The sequence below is a fragment of the Callorhinus ursinus genome, unplaced genomic scaffold, assembly GCF_003265705.2.
Source record: "Callorhinus ursinus isolate GAN/ISIS: 27379988/994484 unplaced genomic scaffold, GSC_fseal_2.0 scaffold22, whole genome shotgun sequence".
Classification (NCBI taxonomy): domain Eukaryota; kingdom Metazoa; phylum Chordata; class Mammalia; order Carnivora; family Otariidae; genus Callorhinus; species Callorhinus ursinus.
In genome coordinates this window covers 10,339,553-10,364,541 of record NW_027397084.1, presented here as the reverse complement: position 1 = coordinate 10,364,541, position 24,989 = coordinate 10,339,553, and the positions used below count along the sequence as shown (strand labels likewise).

Sequence of the window (24,989 nt, the reverse complement as noted above, 5' to 3'; positions counted from 1 at the left end):
CTGGTTATAAACTTACCCTGTTAACCCTTCCTCTGCCCTGCCACTTACCTAGTATCAACCAGTGTCAATCAATCAATCAATCAATCAATCAGTCAACATTATAAAGCCCCGCGCTAGATGCTGAAGATCTTGGCACTCAAAGTGTGGTTCTGGACTAGCAGTATCTGCATCATCTGGGAGTTTGTTAGAAACGCAGAGTCTCAGCCTCCAACTCAGACCTCCTGAATCAATTTGCACTTTAACAGGATCCTCAGGCAATTTCTAGGAATAGTACAGTTCAGTTTGAGAAATGCTGCTATGGGGAGTTTAAATAGAACCAGATCGAGGCCTATCAGCAAAGAATTTACAGAATAGCTTTATATGTAATGAATACATAAAGTAATGTAATCAATAACATTCGAAATCACCACTTGCCCATATGCAGAAGCACCCTAGAAAGGGTTTTTTTTTTTTTTTCTTAAGAGAGAGAGAGTGTGTGAGGGGGAGATGGAGAGAGAGAGAGAGAGAGAGAGAGAATCCTCAAGCAGACTTCCTGCTGAGTGCGGAGCCTGACATGGGACTTGATCCCAGGACCCTGAGATCATGACCTGAGCCGAAATTTTCCATTACCTTGTCTCCCAGATCACTGATACATTCTTCTGCATCCTGTAGTCTGTTGATTCCCTCTAGTGTGTTTTTTAATTTCAGTTATAGTATTCAACTCTGACTGGTTTTTAAAAATATATTCTATCTCTTTATTGAAGCTCTCAGCAAGTTTTTCCATTCTTTTCTCCAGCCTAGTGAGTACCTTTGTGATCATTACTTTAAATTCTTTATCTGGTATATTACTTATTTTGGTTTCACTTAATTCTTTTACTGTTTTTTTCTTGTTCTTTCTTTTGGAGCATATTCCTCTGTCTCCCCATTTTGCATGACTTTCTGTGTTTGTTTCTGTGGATTAGGCAAAATGGCTACTTCTCTGTGAAGTTGGGCAGACTGTGTGTATTTTTGCTGACTGGAGCTATGGATGTATATGCTAGTTACTCTTTTAAACCATGACTTTTTACAGAGAGAATAAAGAAACAAATAATAATAAAATTTAAAAAATAAGATGAAAGAAGAAAAAAGAAAAAAAAGAAAAAAGGAGAAAAAAAAGAACAAGAAAGAAAAGAACAAAACGAAGAAAAAAATAAAAACAAAATAAGACAAGACATTTTAAAAAGTAAAAATACAATAAAACAGTATAAATTAAAACAAACAAAACCCCCCACAACTCCACAGCTTGTTTTCTGTGCCCTAGCGCCACAGGGTGGTTGGTGTAAGCTTGTGGACTGTGGGCTTGCTAAAGTCATAAGCTCACCAAGATGACTGAACATTCTAGTTACGGTGTCTAGACCCTTCTCTGGTCTAGGCTTTTATGGTGGGATAGGATTGTGAACTGTGTCATTCTCCAGTCCCTGTGATCTGAAGAGCTTTCTGGCAGCAACTCAACCACTTGGCAAAGTTTTAGTGTTGTCTCTTTTATATACTAGTTGCTCTTTAAACTGCAGGTTTTTTTGTGTTCCCAAGGACAGAAGGATCTGTTCCTGGTCCTTCAGTACTATTCCTCACCACAGCCATTTGCAGCATCAGGGGTGGGGGTTCTTGTTACAGTCTTTGCATATGTGTCACTCTTCTGTTGCCATTCTCTGTGTCTTTGGCTGTTTAATAGCTAGCTGGTCAGTCAGCTCTCAGTTCTTCTTCAGGAGGAATTGTTCTAATAAGAGGTGTAATTTGGTATGTTCTGTGGAGGAGGTGAGTTCAGAGCCTTCCTACATTGCCATCTTGAACTGGAACCTATTATCATCGTGATTTTGATTTGAATTTTCCTAATGACTAATCGTGTTGAACATCTTTTCATGTCCTTCTTAACCATTTGTGTATCTTTGGAGAAATGCTCATCCAAATCCTTTGGCCATTTAAAAAATTGGGTTATTTGTCCTTTTATTATTGAGTTATAAGAGTTCTTTATGTATGGCGGATAAGAGTCTCATCAGATGTATGAGTTGCAAGTATTTTTTTCCCATTTTGTGGGTTGTCTTTTTATTTTCTTGATAGTATTCTTTGGAGCACAAAAGTTGTTTTTAAATTTTAAAAAATTTTAATTCCAGTGTAATTAACATACAGTATTATATTATTTCAGGTGTACAATATAATGATTCAACAATTCTATATATTACTCAGTGTTCATCATGATAAGTGTACTCTTCATCCCCTTTACCTATTTCACTCATTCCCCCACCCACCTCCCCTCTGGTAACTATCTGTTTATTCTCTATAGTTGAGTCTGTTTTTTAGTTTATCTTTTTTTCCCCTTTGTTCATTTTTTTGTTGCTTAAATACTATATATGAGTGAAATCATATGGTATTTGACTTTCTCTCACTGGCTTATTTCACTTAGCAACATACTCTTTAGCTCCATCCATGTTGTTGTAAATGGCAAGATTTCATTTTTTATGGCTGAGTAATATTCTGAGATATATAGATATATATATCTCCCATCTTTTTTATCCATTCTTTATCCATTGATGGACACTTGGGTTACTTCCATAATTTTACTATTGTAAATGATGTTGCAATAAACATAGGGGTGCATGTATCCCTTTGAATTAGTATTTTCATATTCTTTGGGTAAATACTCAGTAATGTGATTACTGATTGTAGGGTAGTTCTATTTTTAATTTTTGAGGAACCTCCATACTGTTTTCCACAGTAGTTATACCAGTTTGCATTCCCATCAATAATGCACGAGGGTTCTGTTTTCTCCACATCCTCATGAACACTTGTTTCTTGAGTTTTTGATTTTAGCCCTTCTGACAGGTATGAGTTGATATTGCATTATGGTTTTGATTTCCATTTCCCTGATGATGAGAGATGTTGAGCATCTTTTCATATTTCTGTTGGCCATCTGTATGTCTTCTTTGGAGAAATGTCTGTTCATATCTTCTGCCCATTTTTAAATTAGATTATTTGCTTTATGGTGTTGAGTTGAGTAAGTTCTTTATGTATTTTGGATACTAATCCTTTATCAGATATGTCATTTGTAAATATCTTCTCCCATTCAGTAGGCTGTTTTTTTAGTTTTGTTTGTTGCTTCTTGCTATGCAGAAGCTTTTTATTTTGACATAGCCCCAATAGTTTATTTTGCTTTTGTTTCCTTCAGGAAATATCTGGAAAGGTGTTACAGCCGATGTCAGAGAAACGACTGCCTGTTCTCTCTTCTAGGATGTTTATGGTTTCAGGTCTCCATTTAGGTCCCTAATTCATTTTGAGTTTATTTTTGTGTATGCTCTAAGTGTGTGGGCCATTTTCATTCTTTTGCATGTAGCTGTCCAGTTTTCCCAACACCATTTGTGGAAGAGACTGTCTTTTTCCCATTCCATTCTCTTGTCTCTTTTGTTGAAGATTAATTAACCATATAATGGTGGGTTTATTTCTGGGATTTCTATTCTGTTCCTTTGATCTATGTGTCTCTTTTTGTGCTAGTACCATACTGTTTTGATTACTACAACTTTGTAATATAACTTGAAATCTGGAATTGTGGTACCTCCAGTTTCCTTTCTCTTTTTCAAAATTGCTTTGGCTGTTCAGGGTCTTCTCTGGTTCCATACAAATTTTAGGATTGTTTGTTCTAGTTCTGTGAAAAATGCTTTTGGTATTTTGATATGGACTGCATTAAATCTGTATATTGCTTTGTGTAGTATGGACGTTTTAACAATTTTTGTTCTCCCAATCCATGAGCATGGAATGTCTTTCCGTTTGTGTCATCTTCAGTTTCTTTCATCAATATATTTATGTTTTCAGAGTACATTTCTTTCACCTATTTGGTTAAATTTATTTTATTAATTTTGGTGCAATTGTAGATGGGATTTTTAAAAAATTTCTCTTTCTGTTACTTCATTATTAGTGTATAGAAATGCAATGGATTTCTGTACATTGATTTTGTATCCTGCAACTTTACTGAGTTCATTTATCAGTTTTGGCAATTTTTTGGTGGGGTCTTTAGCATTTTCTACATATAGTACCATATCATCTGCAAATAGTGAACGTTTTATTTCTTCATTGCCAATTTGGATGCCTTTTATTCCCTTCTTTTGTCTGATAGCTGTGGCTGGGGCTTCCGGTACTATGTTGAATAAAAATGGCAAGAGTGGACATCCCTGTCTTGTTCTTGACCTTACAAGAAAAACTCTTAGTTTTTCACCATTGAGGATGATGTTAGCTGTAGGTTTTTCACATAAACCTTTTTTACGTTGAGGTATGTACCCTCTAAACCAACTTTGTTGAGGGTTTTTATCATAAGTTGATGTTGCGCTTTGTCAAATGCCTTTTCTGCATCTATTGAAATGATCATATTGTTTTTATCCTTTCTCTTCTTGATATGATGTATCATGTTTATTGATTTGCAAATATTGAACCACCCTTGCATCCCAGAAATAAGTACCACTTGATCATGGTGAATATTTTTAATGTACTTTTGTATGCAGTTTGCTAATATTTTATTGAGGATTTTCGCACCTATGTTCATCCAGAATACTGGCCTCTAATTCTCTTTTTTTGTGGTATCTTTGTCTGGTTTTGGTATCAGGGTAATGCTGGCCTCATAGAATGAATTTGGAAGCTTTCTTTCATCTTCTGTTTTTTGGAATAGTTTGAGAATAGGGATAAACTCTTCTATAAATGTTTGGTAGAATTCTCCTGTGAAGCCATCTGGTCCTGGACTTTTGTTTTTTGGGAATTTTTTGATTACTGATTCAATTTCATTGCTGGTAATTGGGCTCTTCAAGTTTTCTGTTTCTTCATGCTTCAGTTTTGGTAGGTTATATGTTTCTAGGAACTTATCAATTCTGTCTAAATTGTCCCGTAATTGGCATATAATTTTTTTATAATATTCTTTTCCAATTCTTTGTATTTCTGTGTTGTCGGTTTTTATTTCTCCTCTTTTATTTATGATTTTGCTGATTTGAGTCCTCTCTCTTTCTGTTTTGACAAGTCGGGCTACAGGTTTATCAATTTGATCAATCTTTTCAAAGAACCAACTCCCGGTTTCGTTGATCTGTTCTATTGTGTTTTATATTTGTTTGTGTCTATTTCCTTTATTTCTGCTCTAATCTTTATTATTTCCTTCATTCTGCTGGTTTTGGGTTTTGTTTGTTCTTTGTCTAGCTCCTTTAGATGTCAGGGTAGGTTGTTAATTTGAGATTTTTCTTGCTTCTTGAGGTAGGCCTGTATTTCTGTAAACTTCCCTCTTAGAACTGCTTTTGTTGCATCCCAAAGATTTTGGACCATTGTGTTTTCATTTTCATTTGTAATTTTTGATTTCTTCTTTGATTTCTTGGTTGACCCATTCATTGTTTAGTAACATGTTATTTAGCCTCCATGTATTTGTGGTCTTTCCAGATTTTTTCTTGTGATTTATTTCCGGTTTCATAGTGTTGTGGTCAGAAAAGATGCATGGTATGACTTCGATCTTTTTGGATTTATTGAGATTTGTTTTATGGCCTATTGTGTGATATATTCTGGAGAATGTTCCACATGTACTTGAAAAGAATGTGTATTCTGCTGTTTTAGGATGGAATGTTCTGAATATGTCCGTTAGATCTATATGGTCCCATATGTCCTCCAAAGACACTGCTTCCTCATTGGTTTTCTGGATGATCTGTCCGTTGACATAAGTGAGCTATTAAAATGCCCTACTGTTATTGTATTTGTATCTATTATTTCCTTTATGATTGTTATTAACTGTTTATGTATTTGGGTGTTCCTATGTTGGTGCATAAATAATTACAATAGTTATATCTTCTTGTTGGATTTTCCCCTTTATTATTATATAGTGTCCTTCTTTGTCTCTTGTTACAGTTTTTCTCTTAAAGTCTATTTTTTCTGATATAAGTATTGCTACCCCGGCTTTCTTTTGACATCCATTTGCATGGAAAATGTTTCTGTATCTCCTCACTTTCAATCTATATGGGTCTTTAGATCTGAAATGAGTCTCTTGTAGGCAACTTATAGATGGGTCTTAAATTTTTTTATCCATTCCGTCACCCTATGTATTTTGATTGGAGCATTTAGTTCATTTACATTCAAAGTAATTATAGATAAGTATGTATTTATTGCCTTTTTGTTACTTGTTTTGTGGTTGTTTTTATAGATCTTCTCTAACCCTTTTTTCTCTTGCTTATCTCTCTCATGGTTTGTGCAGCATGGTTTGTGGTTTTTAATTTTGGTGAAGTCTAGTTTGTCCTATTCTTGTTGGTACTTATGCTTTGTTGTCATATCTAAGAAATAATTGCCTAATCCAATGTCACTAGGATTTATGCATATTTTTTCCTGAGAGTTTTATAGTTTTAGCTTTTGCATTTAGGTATTTCATTTATTTTAATTTTTGCTTATGGTGTGAGGTAGGGGTCTGTCTTAATTTTCTAGGGCTGCTTATCCAGGTACCAGAAACCGGACGGCTTAAACAACAGAAATTTATTGTCTCACAGTTCTGGAGGCCAGAAGTCAAGGATCAAGGTGTCGACCAAGTTGATTCCTTCTGAACCAGCCTATGAGGGAGAATCTGTTTTGTGCCTCTCCCTTAGCCTTTGGTGGTTTGCTGGCAATCTTTGGTGTTCCTTGGCTTGGGGAAACATCACCCTGATCTTCTCTTCCATCTTCACTTGGCGTTCTCCCTGTATCTTTTCTGTGTCCAAATTATTCCTTTTTATGAGGATATTAGTCATATTGGATTGAGGCCCACACTCCAGTATGACTTCATCTTAACTGATTACAGCTGCAATGACCCTCTTCCCAAATTAGGTCACCTTTTGAGGTATTTGGCAGGTGGGACTTCAAAATATGAATTTTGGGGGAAACATTTCAACCTAAAACAGGGTCCAACTTCATTCTTTTGTATGTGGATATGCCATTGTTCCATTTTGCGTATATGTGAAAAAATAGTAGTATAACATCTTAGAAGTGGAATTGCTGAGTCAAGAGGTTATATAAGCACATTTAAAATTTTGATAATACCAAAATATTCTCTTCAGAGGTTTTATAGTTTATTGTCTGTGTAGCAATATATATGACTATATACTTACCACATCTTACTAACACAATGTGTTACCAAACTTTTTGATATTTGCCTATTTTATGGAAGAAAAATAACATTTCATTGTAGTTTTACTTTGCATTTACTTTGCTAAGAGAGAAATTAAATATCTTTTCATAAGTTTAAGAAGCATCGTATTTTCTTTTCAGTCACCTGTCCATCTCCTTAGCCCACTTTTTTTCAATTGGATTATTTTTCTTTCTTATTGATTTTAAGAGCTTTTTAAATATATTGTGGATGTAAGCCCTTTATATGTTTGTCTACTTGTTTATTATTTTTGTGATTCATTTTTTTATTATTAACATATAATGTCTTATTTGTGTCAGAGGTACAGGTCTGTAATTCATCAGGCTTACACAACACACAGTGCTCACCACAACACATATTCTCCCCAATGTCCATCACCTAGCAACCTCATCCCCCTACACCTCTCCCCTCCAGCAACCCTGGAGTTTCCTGAGGTTAAGAGTCTATTATGGTTTGTCTCCCTCTCTGGTTTTGTTTTGTTTCATTTTTTTCCTCTCTTCCGCTATGATCCTCTGCCTTGTTTCTCAAATTCCACATATCAGTGAGATCATATGGTACTTGTCTTTCTCTGATTGACTTATTTCGCTTAGCATAATACCCTCTAATTCATCCACATCATTGCAAATGGCAAGATTTCATTTTTTGATGGCTGCGAAATATTCGTGTGTGTGTGTGTGTGTGTGTGTGTATCTCACATCTTCTTTATCCATTCATCTGTCAATGGACATCTGGGCTCTTTCCATAGTTTTGCTACTGTGAACATTGTTATTATAAACATTGGGGTGCAGGTGCCCCTTTGGATCACTACATTTGTATCTTTGGGGTAAATATCCAGGAGTGCAATTGCTGGGTTGTAGGGTTGCTCTATTTTCAACTCTGAGGAACCTTCCTGCTGTTTTCCACAGTGGCTGCACCAGCTTGCATTCCCACCAACAGTGTAGGAGGGTTCTCCTTTCTCTGCATCCTTGCCAACATCTGTCATTTCCTGACTTGTTAATTTTAGCCATTCTGACTGCTGTGAGGTGGTATCTCATGGTTTTGATTCGTATTTCCCTGATGCCAAGTGATGTTGAGCACTTTTTCATGTGTCTGTTGGCCATTTGGATGTCTTCTTTGCAGAAATATCTGTTCATGTCTTCTGCCCGTTTCTTGATTGGATTATTTATTCTTTGGGTGTTGAGTTTGATAAGTTCTTTATAGATTCTGGATACTAGGCCTTTCTCTGTTATGTCATTTGCAAATATCTTCTCCCATTCTGTTGTTGGTTGTCTTTGGTTTTGTTTCCTTTGCTGTGCAAAAGCTTTTTATCTTAATGAAATCCCAATAGTTCATTTCTGCCTTTGTTTCCCTTACCTTTGGAGATGTGTCTATGCGGTAAGTGTATCAATCTTTCTTTTATGGCTTTGGGATTTATAAAATACTTAGAATGGGCTTTGCCTCTCTGAAATTATATAAAAATAAGTTTTCCCATATTGCCTTCTCTTTCTTTTAATGTTTTCTTTTTTTAAAATAAAAGTTTAAATATTTGATCACTTTGGAATTTATTTTGGTGAGGATGTGAGGTAGGAGATCAGATTTAATTTTTTCAATACTATTCACTTATTTTACTTATTAGAAAATTCATCTATTTTTCACTTATATGAAATGCCACATTTATCATTTCCTATAGCCTCTTACTTTTCTGGGTTTATTTCTAAACTTCCTATTCTGTTTCAGTGATCTGTCTGAATGTGCATGTTTTATTACTGCATTTTTTACATTTTAATTATAGTAGTTTTATAAGATATTTTAATGTCTGACAGAAGACCCCTTTGGTCTTATTTTTCAAATTTTGTATTTTGTCTATTGCTGTTATTTTTTTTTAATTTTAAAATCAGCTTGTCTAAGTTAAATAAAAAATCCTCTTTGTATTTTTATTGGGATTGTATTGATGCCTCAGTTTATTTTGAAAGATATGCTACCTTCATGAGGTTCATTTTTTTCTACCTATTTATTTTAGTTTTTTTAAATTTAAGTTTTAATCCATCTATTAAGTTCCACAGTAGCATTTCAAAGGTTTCTTCAAATTCTTCATGTTCTCAAATATTTCTTGTCAACATTGTTTTCAGATATTGTATCTTTTATGTTACTATTGTAAATTGGCTCTTTTCTTCAGTTTTATTCTTTACCTCTGAATCTTCAGGGCAAGTTCATATATTTAACTTCAGGGTATATTCCACCCAGTCACATTCTCCTGAAAGGTGTTCATCAGGTTGGATAAGTTCTGCTGTCTCACCCTAACATGCTTGGGGAAGATAACCTTGTTCCTGCACCCATTTCCCACTCTCAAGGTGTATGTGTCTCCCTGTTTGGTGGCCTCCTTGCCTCTCTTGTATCCCCATCTGGGGAGATGGCAGACTAGAATCATTGCCCACAGGAATAATAAATGAGATTTCTATTTGTTAGCTTGATCAAGTGCTGGTCCTCCAAATGTGTGGCATAATATCACTACGATTAGTGCCATGTCTCTTCATACCGATGTCTACAGCAAGGAGACAGAAGTTTCTGTGTGTTTTTCAGTGGTTAGTACAGAAATCCTGATGGCGGTGGAAGGTGATGTCAGTCACCTCTACAGCATCATGGAGGCTAGAACCTAGTATTTGTGGTATCAAATCATGAAGCTGGAAGGGCTAAGGCTGTCATTTAAAGATGAGGGAGTGAGAACCAGTGAACTCAGGGTCAGTGTTACAAATGGTCTGCTTTAAGTGGCAGAGTGATCTGTGGCCCTGACTTTGGGCCCCAGCACTTTGTACCATGATGCTCTCTTATACTTGATATCTCAGAAAGAGAATAAGTTCTATAGGATTGGCAGGGATGATATTTAAAACTCTAGGGCAGGAAGAGTTTTCAGAGACCATCTACTTTACTTCCCTGACTCTTGGCAGCATTTATCTATGTTTTATTTTTAAATATCTCCAGGATGTGTTACTCCTTCTCTCTGCCTTCTACTTACCATTTCTCCCTGTTTATATAGTAGTTTATATATTTAGCATCAGTCTTTTTCTGCAGTTTGAGCAGGATTTGTGTTTTGACTAAGGAGCTTCATATTTTAATTTCATTTTCTCTCTCTCGTGGACAATTAATTTTTGTCTACCTGTATGGCTCTTCATTCCATGTGAAAATGCTTTATTTATTTCAGGAGGGCTCTGGGCCACCATCCAAGGCTCTGGTTTGGAAGATGTGAGCCTGGTGTTATTTGGATCTCGGTCTTGTGCCATCAACATCACCACACGAAGTTCACGAAGAATTCAATGCAAAGTTCCACCCAGAGTAAGTGGAATCTCCTCTCAGGTGGGTGGCCATTACTAACGTGTAGTGTAAGGGTTTTCACAAATCTTTTTTAGAACTTAATTAACCAACATGACCTTTTCATCATGAGAGTATGCTAATATTGGTGATATTGCCTATCTTGCAATAAAGTGGGAGGCTGACTCCACCAGTGCGACTTGCAATTAACATCAGTTGATTTCTTTTAAAAGAACACAATCAGGCAGTCCCAGTTCATACTCTCGGTGAATAATAATGCCACAGAATAAATGGATTTATCTAGTGCATATTCTGGGTATTGATTTGCAAAACTTACATATATTATCATCTCATTTCTCTCTTAAGCAAGCAACAATAACTTAGTTTTCACTAGCACTTTTGTTTTCTGGCATGGATATAAATGGTGGGACTTAGAAACTTCTAGAATGTCTGGTTCCTATAAAATGTCTTCCTAATTATTCTCTTATGCTTCTTTTTTCCCTTAAAAACAAGTCCCTGAGCTTTCCCTTTCTTCTTCAGTTAGTGCTATCTCATAGCCTACTAGGAGATTTGAGTCCACATTCTTCCCTGGTTCTGTTGGTGAGAGTCATGCTCACAGTGGAAGTTGAACTATCTATTCACAGTTCAGTGTCATCAACATTCTCAGCACGTTCATGACCCCGAAGGATGAGTGTTTACTGAACAGATAGAGACCCCTGGAAGAGAAATTTCAGAATCATCTTTGATCTCTGGCCCTACATTTTTATCTTATCTAGTTGTTCAAATATTGTGAAATGTTCACATTTACATATAAACTGTATGGAATTCCAATATATAGTTGTACAGTAATTTGTTTAACTCTTCCCTATTATTGGACATTAAGATAATTTTCAAAATATCCTATTTTAAACAACAGAAATTTGATCATCCCACTACATTTTGGAGCATATTTATTTTTTCTCAGGATAAATGAATCTAAAGCTTTTGATATGTAGTATCCTCTTATCTGAAATTTCTTTTGGTAAAATTTGCATGGTTCAGATTTTTTTTGCTAGAGAGAATAAGCATTAAAAAACAAACTTTAAATTTTGATCCAAGTAATACATGCAAAGATTAAAAGGAAAATAGTAAAACAATACTGCTCTCTTACCTCTTTGCACCCTTCTTCAAGTTCCCTTTTTTGAAACAACTACTTTTAATTTTTTGAATGTAGTTACAGTACCATTTCTTTGTTAAATCAATAAACTATGTTTACATTATTATAACTATTTTAATGATGTGGGCAGAATCAGGTAATATATTTTTTATTTTATAGTTTTTTTCCTTAGAGATTCTAATTCTTTTTCCTAATATGTTTTCCTCATAATAAAAATCCTCTATCTTAAAAAAAATCTCATCACATCAATTACTCTTTTTCCTTGAAGCTCTCTGTTCTCCTGCTTCAATCTAACTTGGTATTTTCTTGGTTTATTCTACAGATTTCATCCTAGCACTTCCCTTGATTGCTCTCCTGGGTAGATTCACTGTCTTTTGGAGTTCATATCTTCTTTTTTGGCTGTTGTTTATGTTATGAGACCATAGCCTAAAGAAACATCCTAGGAAAGAATATGTGGGAGGGAAGTTTTCTGAGTATTTCCATGTCTGAAAATATTATTACACCTGATGGATAGTTTAGCTAGGTATAGATATGTTTGAAATTGCCATTTTTTTTGCAGAACCAACTGGTGTGCTAATTGCATATCATTCTTATTTACTCTTTAATCAGTTGGATGCCACACTTGCCTATTCTAAGTAATTGTCACTGTATGTGTGAGTGTGTGAGAAAGGGAAAGAGAGAGAGTGAGAGACTTGAAAGTAGCAATATACTTAAAAAAATAATTTTCTTGAAATTAACCTTTTAAACTAATTCTATATGGACTTCTCTCAAGTCAGTCTTATTTACAGAGGTTTGATTTTAAAAACTGATTTTTCAGGGGAAAGATGGACCCATTGTGAATTTGACTGTGGTTACAGGGAACCATTCTGCAGTTCTTCCTATGGCATTTACGTATGTCTCCTCTTTAAATCCAGTGATCATGTCTCTGAGCAGAAACAGGAGCAACATAGCAGGTAAAATACATGATACTGCAACATCTTTTTATTTTTAGACCATTGATCCTATAAAGAAGGCAAACAATGGTCTCTTAATTATATCGAAGATAGCATTATATTTTGAATGGAAATTATTTTTCTGGAAACTGGAACACTGCAATTTTCATTTTAGCCATCACTGAGTAAATCTTCTTATATCTATTTTTTTCCTCTATAAAATTGGGACCATTTCCATCATGAAAATGACATGAGAATTCAAAGGTAACAATTCAATATATACTTATTGAGCACCTGCTGTATGCCAATGATAGCACAGACATGTAATAGACTTTAATCCCTGCCATTAATTTATAAGATTATTATTTTAAGTTTATAGGTTAAGAAACTAAGGAACAGGGAACTGAAATAACTTATCTAAGATGTTACCTTTAGTAAGTAACAGAGCTGTGATTTGAACCCAAGCAGTCTGGTTGCAGATTCTAAGCAGTTAACCATTCATAGTTTGCTGTAAAATACCATTTTTTTTTTTTTTTGGCATCAGGTTCTATTGCAGTAGCTATTTGATATGATTAGAGAAGAAGGTGTTCTGATTAACCAAGAATTCTTATTCCTTGAGACATACTATGTATAAAAAGAAGGAATTGTTTAGCATAGAACTACCTGAAACAATTTAATCTTTCATTGATAACTCAGATGATATGATAGGATGAGCTTGTAACAATTTATTATTATGTCATACCATATCAATTTAGAAAAGTACCAGGTAACATGTCTTTCTGGGTAACTGAATGCCAGATAAGAGAGAGTTTATGGCAGCCATATCTAAGGATTTATTATAAAAGGCCAACACATTTCCCAAAGAAAAAACTTGGACTCAATTTTTCTGGTACCATTTTCATTTTCCATTGCTCAAGAGCACATAAAGGGACGTGTCCTTTAGCTTCTCAATATTGTTCAGCTCAGTTAGTGCAGAAGAAGAATTTGATGCCTCAGGTGACCAAAGTGTGTAAAATTCCTTGGTGGTATAAGAGTCTTCCCAACGAAATAGGAAAGAGAGGAGGGAGTTCTGTGTTCTATTCAGATTCCAAGATTTTGGCTTTTAATACAATTTCCTATCTATGATGAAAAGAATTAGTACATTACATCAGTGCCTCAGAGGCATCTAGGATTAGCTTGACAATAGAACAAGAACCCAAGGAGTTCATGTTATTGATATTTACAACATGATGCATGGTTTGCAGAATTTCCACTTGCATTTAAATCTTTCTACAGGCAGAATAAAGAAGAACATGTTATAAAATCCCCAAAGAGTGGCAGCCTACTGGGAAAGTCTCCTTTATAGTTGGAATGCTATAAATCTCCACCCAGGAGATGATGATGTTGATGGTAACAGTGAAGCCAAGATGAAATTGAAGAAAGAGAGGAAGAGGGATAGGAGAGGGGGAGGATGAACCTAATGTGCAGAACCATGCATGTGGTTTTTGTGGTTAGGCAGTACTGGATCTGAATGAATCCAAGCTCAGCCACTCCTTGGGCAAGATAGTTGAATTCCTTCATCTTTAGTGTCTCTACCTGCTAGGTGGGAATAATTCTTTCAAGGTTACTGTGAAAATTGGAGGTAAACTAGGTAAAAGTAATTGAATCTAGGAACCAACATGGAGTATGTACTCAACAAATGCTTTGTGGAGTGAATGGCATCATTCTGCCAGATGCTGAGTGTTATATAGATAAGCCAAAGATGTCCTGTGTATATTGGCCCTATGTTGTTTACTACTTGACAGCAGGCTGGGACCCATTTGCTCAAAAACATGCCAATGTCAAACTCAAATTTTTACATAACCAATTATTTAAAATATGAACCCCCCCCCAATAAAACCCCAGATTTTTAGCCTTTTGGAGCCTGCCATTTTGCATACCCTGCAAAACTGTATCCAACCTCTGTTAGCGATAGATAAGATAAACTTGGGGGCTATAAAAGACTGTAAGCCACTGATGCCCTTTGGAGGTCTCCAAGCCAGAGACTACTGCTGAGTGACATCATCTAAACACATAGCCCCCTCTCCCTCATCCCAGGGAGTTCCCTTGCCTTCCTACCCTTCTGGGTGGTGGTCTCCTAATGTTGCCTGTGGAAGGTCTCATGCTGTGAGATTTTGGTAGCCATGCAAACCTGTCAAAGCCCTACCCATATAAAACTCATTTTTTTGTGCTCTTGCCACCTCATTGTCATGTCCTTTTTCTTGTTCAGCCCTGAAACCCTTCAAAGTCAATACACTGAGGTTTCAGACTTCACAGTAGAAATGAAGTTGGGAAGGCATGAAGAAGTAAAGAGGGTGTGGAGCAAGAAAGAAAATGAAGTTAATGGAGGGCTTTTGAATGATGTACTGTACCAGAGACTGTCCTAGGATGTCTAACTTAATCCTTACAGTAAGGTGGGCTTACCATCTTACTGATGGAAAATCCAAGGCTTTGAGAGCCCAAAGTAAGTCGTCCAGACTCACACAGATAGGAAAATGGCAGAGCAAGGATTTGAACCTAGAGTCAGTCATCCCAACACCCCACAACCCCTTGTGTTTGACTTTTCTCTTTCAAGTAGCCTCTTCTCCTCCTCACCTAATGGACTGTGCTATTCTGTAGATGCCAACTCTGTAGTTCTCAAACGTTAGCAGCTAAAGGAGTTTTAGACATGCTTTAGCCTGAGCTGAGTCTCTGTGAGACACAGGAGAGGTACATGTATTTATTTCCACTCTTGCCATTGCATGCTTGATTTCTGGCTCTTGTTGAGACTCCGTTGTCTGAAGACTGGATTTCTCCTCCCCTATCTCTCCAATTAAGTTAATAGACTGGAAGAAAGCTTCAATCACATCATTTTCTTGCTTAGAAACCATTGGAGGGCCCTGTTGTCTACTGAATTAGGTAAAAACCTCTTAGGATTTCTTTCTTGGTCTTCAGCCATATACCCACTATCAACCTGACCTAGTCCCATAGAGTCCCTGACTATGTACATGTATCTGGTCTTCTAGAAAGTCACCCAATTCTCTTTCCTTCTCTCCAAGCCATTGGAGGGTTAAATGAGAAAGTGCTACAAAAGACTTTGGGTAAAACTGTGAAGTTTTTAGAATTGAATTGTAAACCCCCTACTGTTTATCACTTCCTCTTGGGACTTATTTTTCAAATAAAATTTCAAGCACCATCTTGTCCATGAGGTCTTTCTTGATATTCAGAATGCTTGTGTGGTTTGAACAAACCCACTGCTTGATTTTCACCTCATACAGCGTGTCTTGTACTGAAGCTATTTTAACACCTATTTTACTAACTTTGAAGTCTCTTTGAAGGCAAGTTCTGTGTTTAACTTATTTTTATTCCCTTTGTGGCATCTTCTTGGTACTCAGTAACTATTTAAGGTAAAAGGAATTGAGTTAAAGTGTTGATACCATACATGGCATTTTAGTAAAGTTGCTAATTAAACTAAAAAGGCAATGAAATGTAAGAGAGGACTGGGCTTAGGCCTTGATATTTCCCTTAAGTAGCTATTAAACATTGGCTGCTGGGCCTTACTTTCCTCAAAAGCTGAATGCCAGTGCTCCTAACTGCTCTGCCTATGTCATGAGGACAGTGTGAGGAGGAAATGGGATGCCACGTGTGAAAGTGGTCAGCGCACTCTGTGGTACTGCACTCCTACACAGCATTATTAAGGGGTTCAATGTACATGAAGTATAGCTTTAGACTTCTGTCAGCAGCAAAGAGGAAGTTAAAGAAAAGGACTTGGGGGTTAAGTGTCCGACTCTTGGTTTTGGCTCAGGTCATGATCTCAGGATCCTGGAATCGAGCCCCACATCGGGCTCCATACACAGTGGGGAGTCTGTTTGAGGGTTCTCTCTCTCCCTCTTCCCCTCCCCCCACTCATGCGCATGCATGCATGCTCTCTCGCTCAAAAATAAATAAATCTTTAAAAAAAAGATTTGGGGTGCTGGGTGCTGGTTGTGAAGACCATCAGCCCCCCAAACTACTTCTCGATTTATCTTTGCGTCTTGATTTGCTTTTGCATGGAGTTAAATTAGTGCCTCTGGAGTACAATAGTCCTGACAATTTTGCTTTTTATGCCTTGAGATTGTAGGCAGTGGCTCAATTATTCTGAGTTACTAGAAGTTTCATGAAAAAAATTCGACTGGCATTGAAATGTTCAGTTAGAGTGGTATGCACAGGGCTGACCACGTATTTAATCCTGAAAGATAGGTTTAGATTGCATAAGTGGTTGAGGTCACAAAACTACATCGCAGAGGCTAATGGATTCTTTTCAACGCAGGAGGTGAGACCCTTTTCATCAGAATGGCACTTCTGGTGAACTACACCGATTTGGATGTGGAAGTTCACGTTCAGGACACTGTGGCTCCAGCTCACGTGCAAATGCCTCAGGGCCTAGAGGTGGTGCTGCCCCCGCTGCCCGCCGGCCTCCATCGGCTCTTAGTCTCCATCAATGGGGTCAGCATCCGCTCACGAAGGTGAGGTGGACGTTTGCCATTTGTTTTAGGTCTCTTTCATGGTCTAGTGATTCAGTTGAGGAATTCTGGCTTTGACTTAGGTCTTCACTTTCCCCCCTTCTTCTGAAGTTAGGTGATAAACGCATGCGAATCATACAATTTGAAGAAATCTTAGAGACCCTCCCAGATGATTCACTCTCAAGACCCATCCAAGGGCAATGTTTGGCTTATTAGTTGGGGAAGAGAGACTTTCTGGAACTAAGATGTCATGGCTTTTGGTTAAGGTGGGGGTGCGGTGAGCATTTATATATGTTGGGGGTATATTCTGTGCTTTAATTAGAGTCTGTGACTAAATAAGACCTTTAATAAGATTGTGTCTGGGGCTTTGAATAAATGGCTTACAATTATTGCCCAAGCTGTGCTCAGATCCTCTTTGCTCCAACGTCTCTCTGCCTAGTATTTCTCCAGAAGGTCCCTCTCCTCATTCCAGAAAGTTACCTAAACTGTATGGGGCTGACGCCACCACATGATACTGGCCCAGGAAAATGTCCCACACAACATTTTCTCCCCATTGTGTCCTTTCTTCTCTGGGAGATGGGGCCATTCACACCTGCTCTCCCTTACTGCTCCCTGTGTCTGTTCTTCTCTCCCCGATACCAATGTCTCTCTGTCTTGTTCCTTCCTTTCTCTCTTTCTGACTCAGTTATTTTATGACAATCTCCCCATTCTCTGCAGGGTTGATCTTCACATCCAGTACCTCACAGAAGTTTTCAGCATTGAACCTTGCTGTGGGTCCCTTCTGGGTGAGTGGTTCTCATATCATTTATTCAGCGGGTCTGCTCACTGGATATTCACGTTCTGTTCCTGGATTTGAACCAGTGAGACCAGAGATGGGACATCAGGGAGAGGAGCTTCCCTTGTGCTCTGGGAATTGAGGGGTGTACTTTGAAGGGTGTGGAAACCAGTGAGCCCCAGTCAGCTCAGGAAATTGACAAAATTTATGACAAGATGTGCCTGGTTTTGTTTGTCTGATGAGAAGAGGCTGAAACACCCAATGGATAGCACATCTCTAGAGGATATTAGAAAAAAAAGGGAAGAGCATCCTATGTTATCCTTTTAGATACTGGAGGTGCAAGGAGAGAAGGAATGAGTCTGGTGTCCTCACTTTCCTCTGGGGATGCAGATAAGGACCCAGAAGGAGTTAGAAACACAAATGTCAGTATGGGAGATACAAGGACAAAACAAAAATCTGGAAAATATTCATTTTTAGAAAAAAATTGAAAGCTATAATCTGCATGCAAATAATCATTGTGATAGTGTATGCAATAGTGCTTTATCCTTTTTGAGTATAGTAAAATCCTTTTGAAAGTTGCTTGCCTAGACTGCAAGTTTGGTCATGATATGAGGTACCTTGCTCCAACCCCTGTCCTGAAGATGGAGCTTGCTTGTCCCTCAACTAGAGAGACAAAATCTAGGAATATAGTAGCAGGATCACAAGCATGTTTCAATATTTCAATGGCTCTTGAGATGTCTCAAAACATACACGTGCACACACACGGAGATATGCCTACATGATATATGGACTATTGGACTATCACATAGAATAATAGAGAAGGTAAGTATAAGACTTCAACAAGTTGGAATTTTTATCAGTGTTTAAGTTGAATATATACAGAACAATCTGCATATACTCTACATCATAACATATAGAATAATAGGGAATAATATGTGAGATCATATGGCAAATGACAAGAAGACTAAGGAATTTGATTTTCCATTAACATAGACATTATACATATACTCTCTCTACATAATAATTATATAAAATATTATTACAGATTAACATGCCAGATCACATAGCAGTGAGAAGAACACTTCCAGAAATATGATTTTTCATTAGTGTCTACATTGATCAAAGTGGCTTCTAGGATCTATAAATATACTTGAAAATTTTGTCTGAAGTATTATAAACATCCTTCCCCTATATAACAATTGACACTGTTTTACTATTACATGAATTTCAGCCCATCTAACTCCTGACAAAATGATCACAAATTTAACATTGATGAGGTGAGATGAAGTTGCTGAGGTTTTGCTAACAGCCCACCTTCCACTTAAATTGCACTGGGGTTTACGCAGGTGCTGTGAGTTTCTAGTTCTGAATATCAGCTTTTAAGTTTTGTTTTCGATGTTCATGCTTTAGGTGGAACCATCCTCAGCATCTCGGGAGTAGGTTTCAGCAGGGACTGCACTCTGGTTTGGGTGCTTGTGGGTAATCGGACCTGTGACATCGTGAACTCAACAGACACGATCATCTGGTGTGAGACCCCGCCCGCTGCCCTGCTGCCTGATGTGGCTGTTCCTGCTGTCTCAGCCCCCGTGGAGGTCTGGGCTGGCAATGTATCCTCTGCCCGAGGACGCTTACCCAGCCTGGTGGGGAAGGGCTTTACCTTCATGTATGAAGCGGCAACAACACCAGTGGTCACTGCCGTGCGAGGAGAAATGACCAGTAGCAGCCTGAAACTCTCCGTGGAAGGAAGTAATCTCCCCAACTCAGTGATCCTTCTGGGGGTCTTAAACTGTGATCTGGAGGCACAGTCATTAAGGAACAACATGAGCCTGTCTGGGTGCTCTTTTCCTCTTCACAGTTTGGAGGCGGGCATCTATCCTCTCCAAGTTCGTCAAAAGCAGATGGGGTTTGCTAACATGTCGGCAGTGCCCCAACAATTTGTGATAACACCCCAGATAATGGCCATCTTGCCGACCCATGGGTCTGCTTGTGGCGGGACTGTACTCACAGTGAGGGGGCTGGCTCTCAACTCTAGGAAGAGGTCAGTTCGGGTGGACCTTTCAGGTCCATTTACTTGTGTGATTTTGAGCTTGGGGGACCAGACAGTCCTCTGTCAAATGAACAGAGTGGGTGACCACTTGCCTGATGCTTCCTTCACCCTGAACATCACAGTCCTGGTCAATGGGCTACCCGCTGAGTGTCAGGGCAATTGCACTCTTTTCTTGCAGGAAGAGACAACTCCCATGGTGGACTCCTTGACCACTAACATCAGTGGATCTCTGACCATGGTGCTGATTAGGGGTCGGAAGTTAGACATCACAGCAGAAGAGCCAATGGTGCTTGTGGATAATCACCTTCCCTGTGTTGTAACTTTCTTGAATGCAAGCCATGTGGCATGCTGGATAAGTGACTTGACCCCAGGACTCCACTATGTATCTGTTTTTCATCCAAGAATTGGATATGCTTGTTTTGGCAATGTTTCCAGACACTTCTACATTTTGCCTCAAGTGTCTCATTATTTCCCCAAGAATTTCAGCATCCATGGCGGAAGCCTCTTGACCATGGAGGGCGCAGCTCTGCGAGGAGAGAACAGCACATTAGTTTTCATTGACCAGCAGGCCTGCCTGACAGTGAGCATCAGCTCCGAGCTCATCCAGTGCATTGTTCCTGCAGGAAATGGCTCTGCGGGCCTGGTCATCGAGGTAGATGGACTTTCATACCAGATGGGAGTCATTGGTTACAGCAGTGCCTTCACCCCACAGTTACTCTCTATTTCTCAGACTGACGATGTCTTAACCTTTGTGGTGGCCCGGGTCTCAGGAGCTGAGAACGTTGACATTTTTATTGGGATGTCACCCTGTGCAGGTGTCTCTGGCAACCACACGGTTCTCCAGTGTGTGGTCAGATCCCTTCCTGCTGGGGAGTACCCAGTCAGAGGGTACGACCGCATGAGGGGCTGGGCCTCATCCGTCCTGGTCTTCACATCCATGGTCACTATTTCGGCAGTGACTGAGAACTTTGGTAAGTCAAGCAAATAAGACAGACCTCTTTTTTTATGTAAATGAATTAATAGCTACTGTTACCACTCTAAAAGGTAAGAAATCAACTGCAATCTGAAAGACAGAAGGGGAGAGAAGCCTGATTGGCCTCCTACAGTCCACGTTTCCTCCTAAAACTTGTCTTTGGCATGCCCCCTGTATGAGGCTTTTTTTTTTTTAATCAAGGAATTTGTGCAGATCCCGTAAGTGTGATTTTATTTTAATTTGATTTCTTAACCTGATTTAATTTGTGTCTTCCATAATTCCATCTGGAGGAGCTCGTAATTTGATCAACTAAGTAGTACATAGGTGCCTTCACCTCTTTTTTAGACCTCTCTGCCAGCCTGAATTATTTAAAACTTATTAAATATCATTAACTTTTACCATTTTGGAATTATTTCACAGATGAATCCACACCCCAGCACTAAGAGGCCAGTTGCGTAGCATGATTACATTGGTTGAACTGTTTTCTCCTTTTAGATAGATATACTGAAATTTGCCTTGCCTTTTTTTCCAGTGATGGCTTTGGTTTCTGTTCAGGTAAAGCCCTACTGCACTTGAGACCGCTCAAATTTGACCGTGATGCAGAAAGTACAGGGAAATTAAGGGAGCTGCATCTTAACACCGATGAAGTGCTAGCCAAAGCCAGTTCTTAGAACAAATTTGTCTGGCCTTGGCTGGGTGGAATGCTATAGGGATTGGGATTTTGGTCCTGAGTGTGTTAGTAATTTAGTGGGGTACATTTTCTACTGATAAAGGGGTTTGGGCTGGATGACCCCTAGGTCCCCTTCCTTCTACGATTCCATGATTTTTGTGATGAGAGAGCAGAGCTATGAAACACACCCTAAGCAAAGTGTTCTTCTTGGGTTTGTCAGGTGGGTGTAAGAACTACCGAGACTTGACCTGAGGGCAGTTAGACACTGGAACTCCATCTCAGTGTGGACTAGAGTTTGCCACATCTCTGAGAGTCCAGGTGACATTTACATTTTTTCTTGGTTCTCAGACTGAAGCAAAACATGGTGTTTGTTTAGAATTGTCATACTTGTCCCCATCAGGGACGGGTGCTGTCCTGCGTTACTGGTAGAAGTGTAAACTGGTACAACATTCTTTTGGAGAGAAATTTGGCAATATCCATCACATCTAAAACCTTACTTTTCCTTTGACCTGGAAATCCCACTTCTAACAGTTTGCAGCAGTTTTATGCAAATAAATGTACAATTCCTCGGCACCATTAATTATAGCGAGAGAGGAGAAATAAGAAAAGAATCAATCAATAGGAAAATTGCTAAATAAATTGTGGCATAATCATATAATGGAATTCTAAGTAGCATGCATCTATGTGCACATACTTGGAAAATTGTATATGCTGTATCTTTAATGAAAAAATCAAGTTGTAGAAGAATATGTATAGAAGGATTTTCTTTTTTTTTAAGTAGGCTCCATGCCCAGCATGGAGCCCAATGCGGAGGTCGAACTCACGACTGTGAGCTCAAGACCTGAGCTGAGATCAAGAGTCAGACACTTAACCTGACTGAGCCACCCAGGCGCCCCTAGAAAAAATTTCTTTGCATAAAAATATAGATGCTTAAAAAATTCTGGAAGGATTCACAAGAAACCAAACGTGACTAACTCTAAGCAGTGAGCTAAGTTGTTTAGTGGAACTTTTACTTTCATTGTATACTCTTTGGTATAAAAAAATTAAGAATGATAAATCAGCATGACTTTTCTATATAAAAATCATTACATTTGTATAGATTGTTGAATATGATTGGAATCTGACAGAACAAGGACTCCAGTCTCTGGAGGCCAGAGCTTAGTGGGAAGACGCTAAGGATATTGGAACATAAAGCCAGTTGGGTAGATTCTGGAGGGCAGAAAAAGAATGAAGGGGCAGCAAGAAAGCATGGATCTGAATTTTGAGTTAAGTAGAGAAAGAGAGATTTGCGTTTGTAATCATGAACTTATATTTTGTTTTGAAGGCTGCCTGGGTGGAAGGCTTGTGCATGTTTTTGGAGCAGGATTTTCTCCAGGGAACATCTCAGCTGCTGTGTGTGGTGCTCCCTGCCAGGTCTTGGCTAATGCTACAGTGTCAGCCTTCAGCTGCTTGGTCCTGCCCCTGGATGGTCTGTACAAATGCCACATATTTTTTTAAGGGTATACATAAAAATGATATTCTTTGGTTAACTGCATTTTTGTGGTCAGTGCTGTATTGACACCCAATTTTTCTATGTGTTCTTGGGAAGAGGATTTCTCTATTCCCCATCTAAAATGTTAGATGGGACTGCCAATTAAAATGGTTCAGAGTAACTTTTGTCATATTAATGGCAATGGAAAATTATCACCCGTGTTCTTGGTGGTTGTCATATGATGATGGAGAAAGTAATTGTGAGTTCTGAATATTTGTTTTAATGACAGCCTTAGACATCATGGAGCAAACAATCTCTTGGTGTTGTTCTGAGGTGGAATTGTTGAAAACATCTGCTTAGTGGAGGTACTAGGGTAGGGATTAGATCAGCGAGCTGGATATCTCTTGCATATTTCCCTGGTGCGCCCAGTTCTGGAATTCTTATCATAGGCAAGAGAGCCAACACGAACACTGTCCTCTTATTCTGTAATGCCTGGGTAGTTACTCAGTAGAATACCATGATCTCTCATTGCTTTAAGCATCACAGGCATCATGTAAATTGGGGTACAAGAAGCTATGTCTTTGTTAGAGAGAAAGGTACAAAGCTTTGATAGTCCCATGATGGGGCTTTCTAATAGTGGGTAATTACCCACTGAGCTTCAGAAAAAAAGTCAAAGGGAAGAAATTGCCATTATCACTAGAGGATCAGCTTAGCCAGCTGATTAACTTGTTTGCATAATCATAGATTTTGTACCTATGTGCTTAGAAACCGTTTGTACACATGCTTTCAGAATAGTGCTTTAAATTATATTCCTAACTTCTGTCTGCAATTTGAATGTGGGTAAAGGATTTACAAAGTGATCAAAGCATCACTTTATCTGAGCTTAGACAAAAATTCCACCACGGGTAATTGGTGATGGCAGTTTACATTAGATCGTCTTAGCCAAGAAGGGGAAGGAGGTGGAAGGGGAGGGAGGGAAGGAGGGAGGCAGAGTGAAGAGAGAGAGAGAGAGAGATGATCCTTGTTTAAAATACAAACTAGAAATGGAACTTCCTATTATCATCATATGTATAAGCAGAGCATTATAGAAGAGAGATCTATTCCACGGAAGATTCCACAATAGGAAACTTAAGATAAAGTGGAAGAGTTAGGTTTAAGCTTCTTTGCTTCTCCACTCTCCCTCCTGTGCATAGACCAGTGCTGGCACAGCGCATGTGCAAAATTAATGCTTAATGAAGGAATGAATGAATTGGGAAATTGTGGAAACAGAAAACCAAGACTCCATATTTCTAGTTTCCAATATTTAACTAATACTGCTACAGTCTCCCTCCTTTAAAAGGCTGTCACACATACACAGCTTAAGCTAATTAACTTTTTAAAACTCCTTGGTATTATGTCGAGACACAGTTTTGATTAGAAGTACAAAATAAAAATCACTGAGGTTTTTGGGACAGGTAAATTGTGATATTGGAAGGTTGATAACTCATAGAAGAAGAGGTATAGAAATTGTTACATCTTAAAAGACTCGATTTAAGGGGGCACCTGGGTGGCTCAGTTGGTTCAGCGACTGCCTTCGGCTCAGGTCATGATCCTGGAGTCCTGAGATCGAGTCCCGCGTCGGGCTCCCTGCTCAGCGGGGAGTCTGCTTCTCCCTCTGACCCTCTTCCTTCTCGTGCTCTCTATCTCTCATTCTCTCTCTCAAATAAATAAATAAAATCTTTAAAAAAAAAAAAAAAGACTCGATTTAAGTTTAGAAAAGGACTTCTCAAAATGCCTTGATTGATTGATTGATTGATTGATTGATTTTATTATTATGTTCAGTTAGCCAACATATAGTACATCATTAGTTTTTTTTAAATTTTATTTTATTATGTTACGTTAATCACCATACATTACATCATTAGTTTTTGATGTAGTGTTCCATGATTCACTGTGTATAACACCCAGTGCTCCATGCAGTATGTGCCCTCCTTAGTACCCATCACCAGGCTAACCCATCCCCCCACCCCACTCCCCTCTAGAACCCTCAGTTTGTTTCTCAGA

The 24,989-nt window shown here is 38.3% G+C and overlaps 1 protein-coding gene across 6 annotated transcripts in view; it reads left to right on the top strand.

The window, feature by feature from the left end:
- The window catches only part of PKHD1 (PKHD1 ciliary IPT domain containing fibrocystin/polyductin), a 484,077-nt gene that overhangs the window by 58,485 nt on the left and 400,603 nt on the right, over positions 1-24,989 (top strand). For all 6 annotated transcript variants that reach the window (XM_025890503.2, XM_073905082.1, XM_073905080.1 and 3 more), the window contains 6 exons: positions 10,317-10,447; positions 12,397-12,532; positions 16,818-17,013; positions 17,728-17,795; positions 19,196-20,803; positions 22,800-22,943. In XM_025890503.2, the coding sequence (XP_025746288.1) occupies positions 10,317-10,447; positions 12,397-12,532; positions 16,818-17,013; positions 17,728-17,795; positions 19,196-20,803; positions 22,800-22,943 (2,283 nt within the window). The remainder of the gene's footprint in view (positions 1-10,316; positions 10,448-12,396; positions 12,533-16,817; positions 17,014-17,727; positions 17,796-19,195; positions 20,804-22,799; positions 22,944-24,989) is intronic.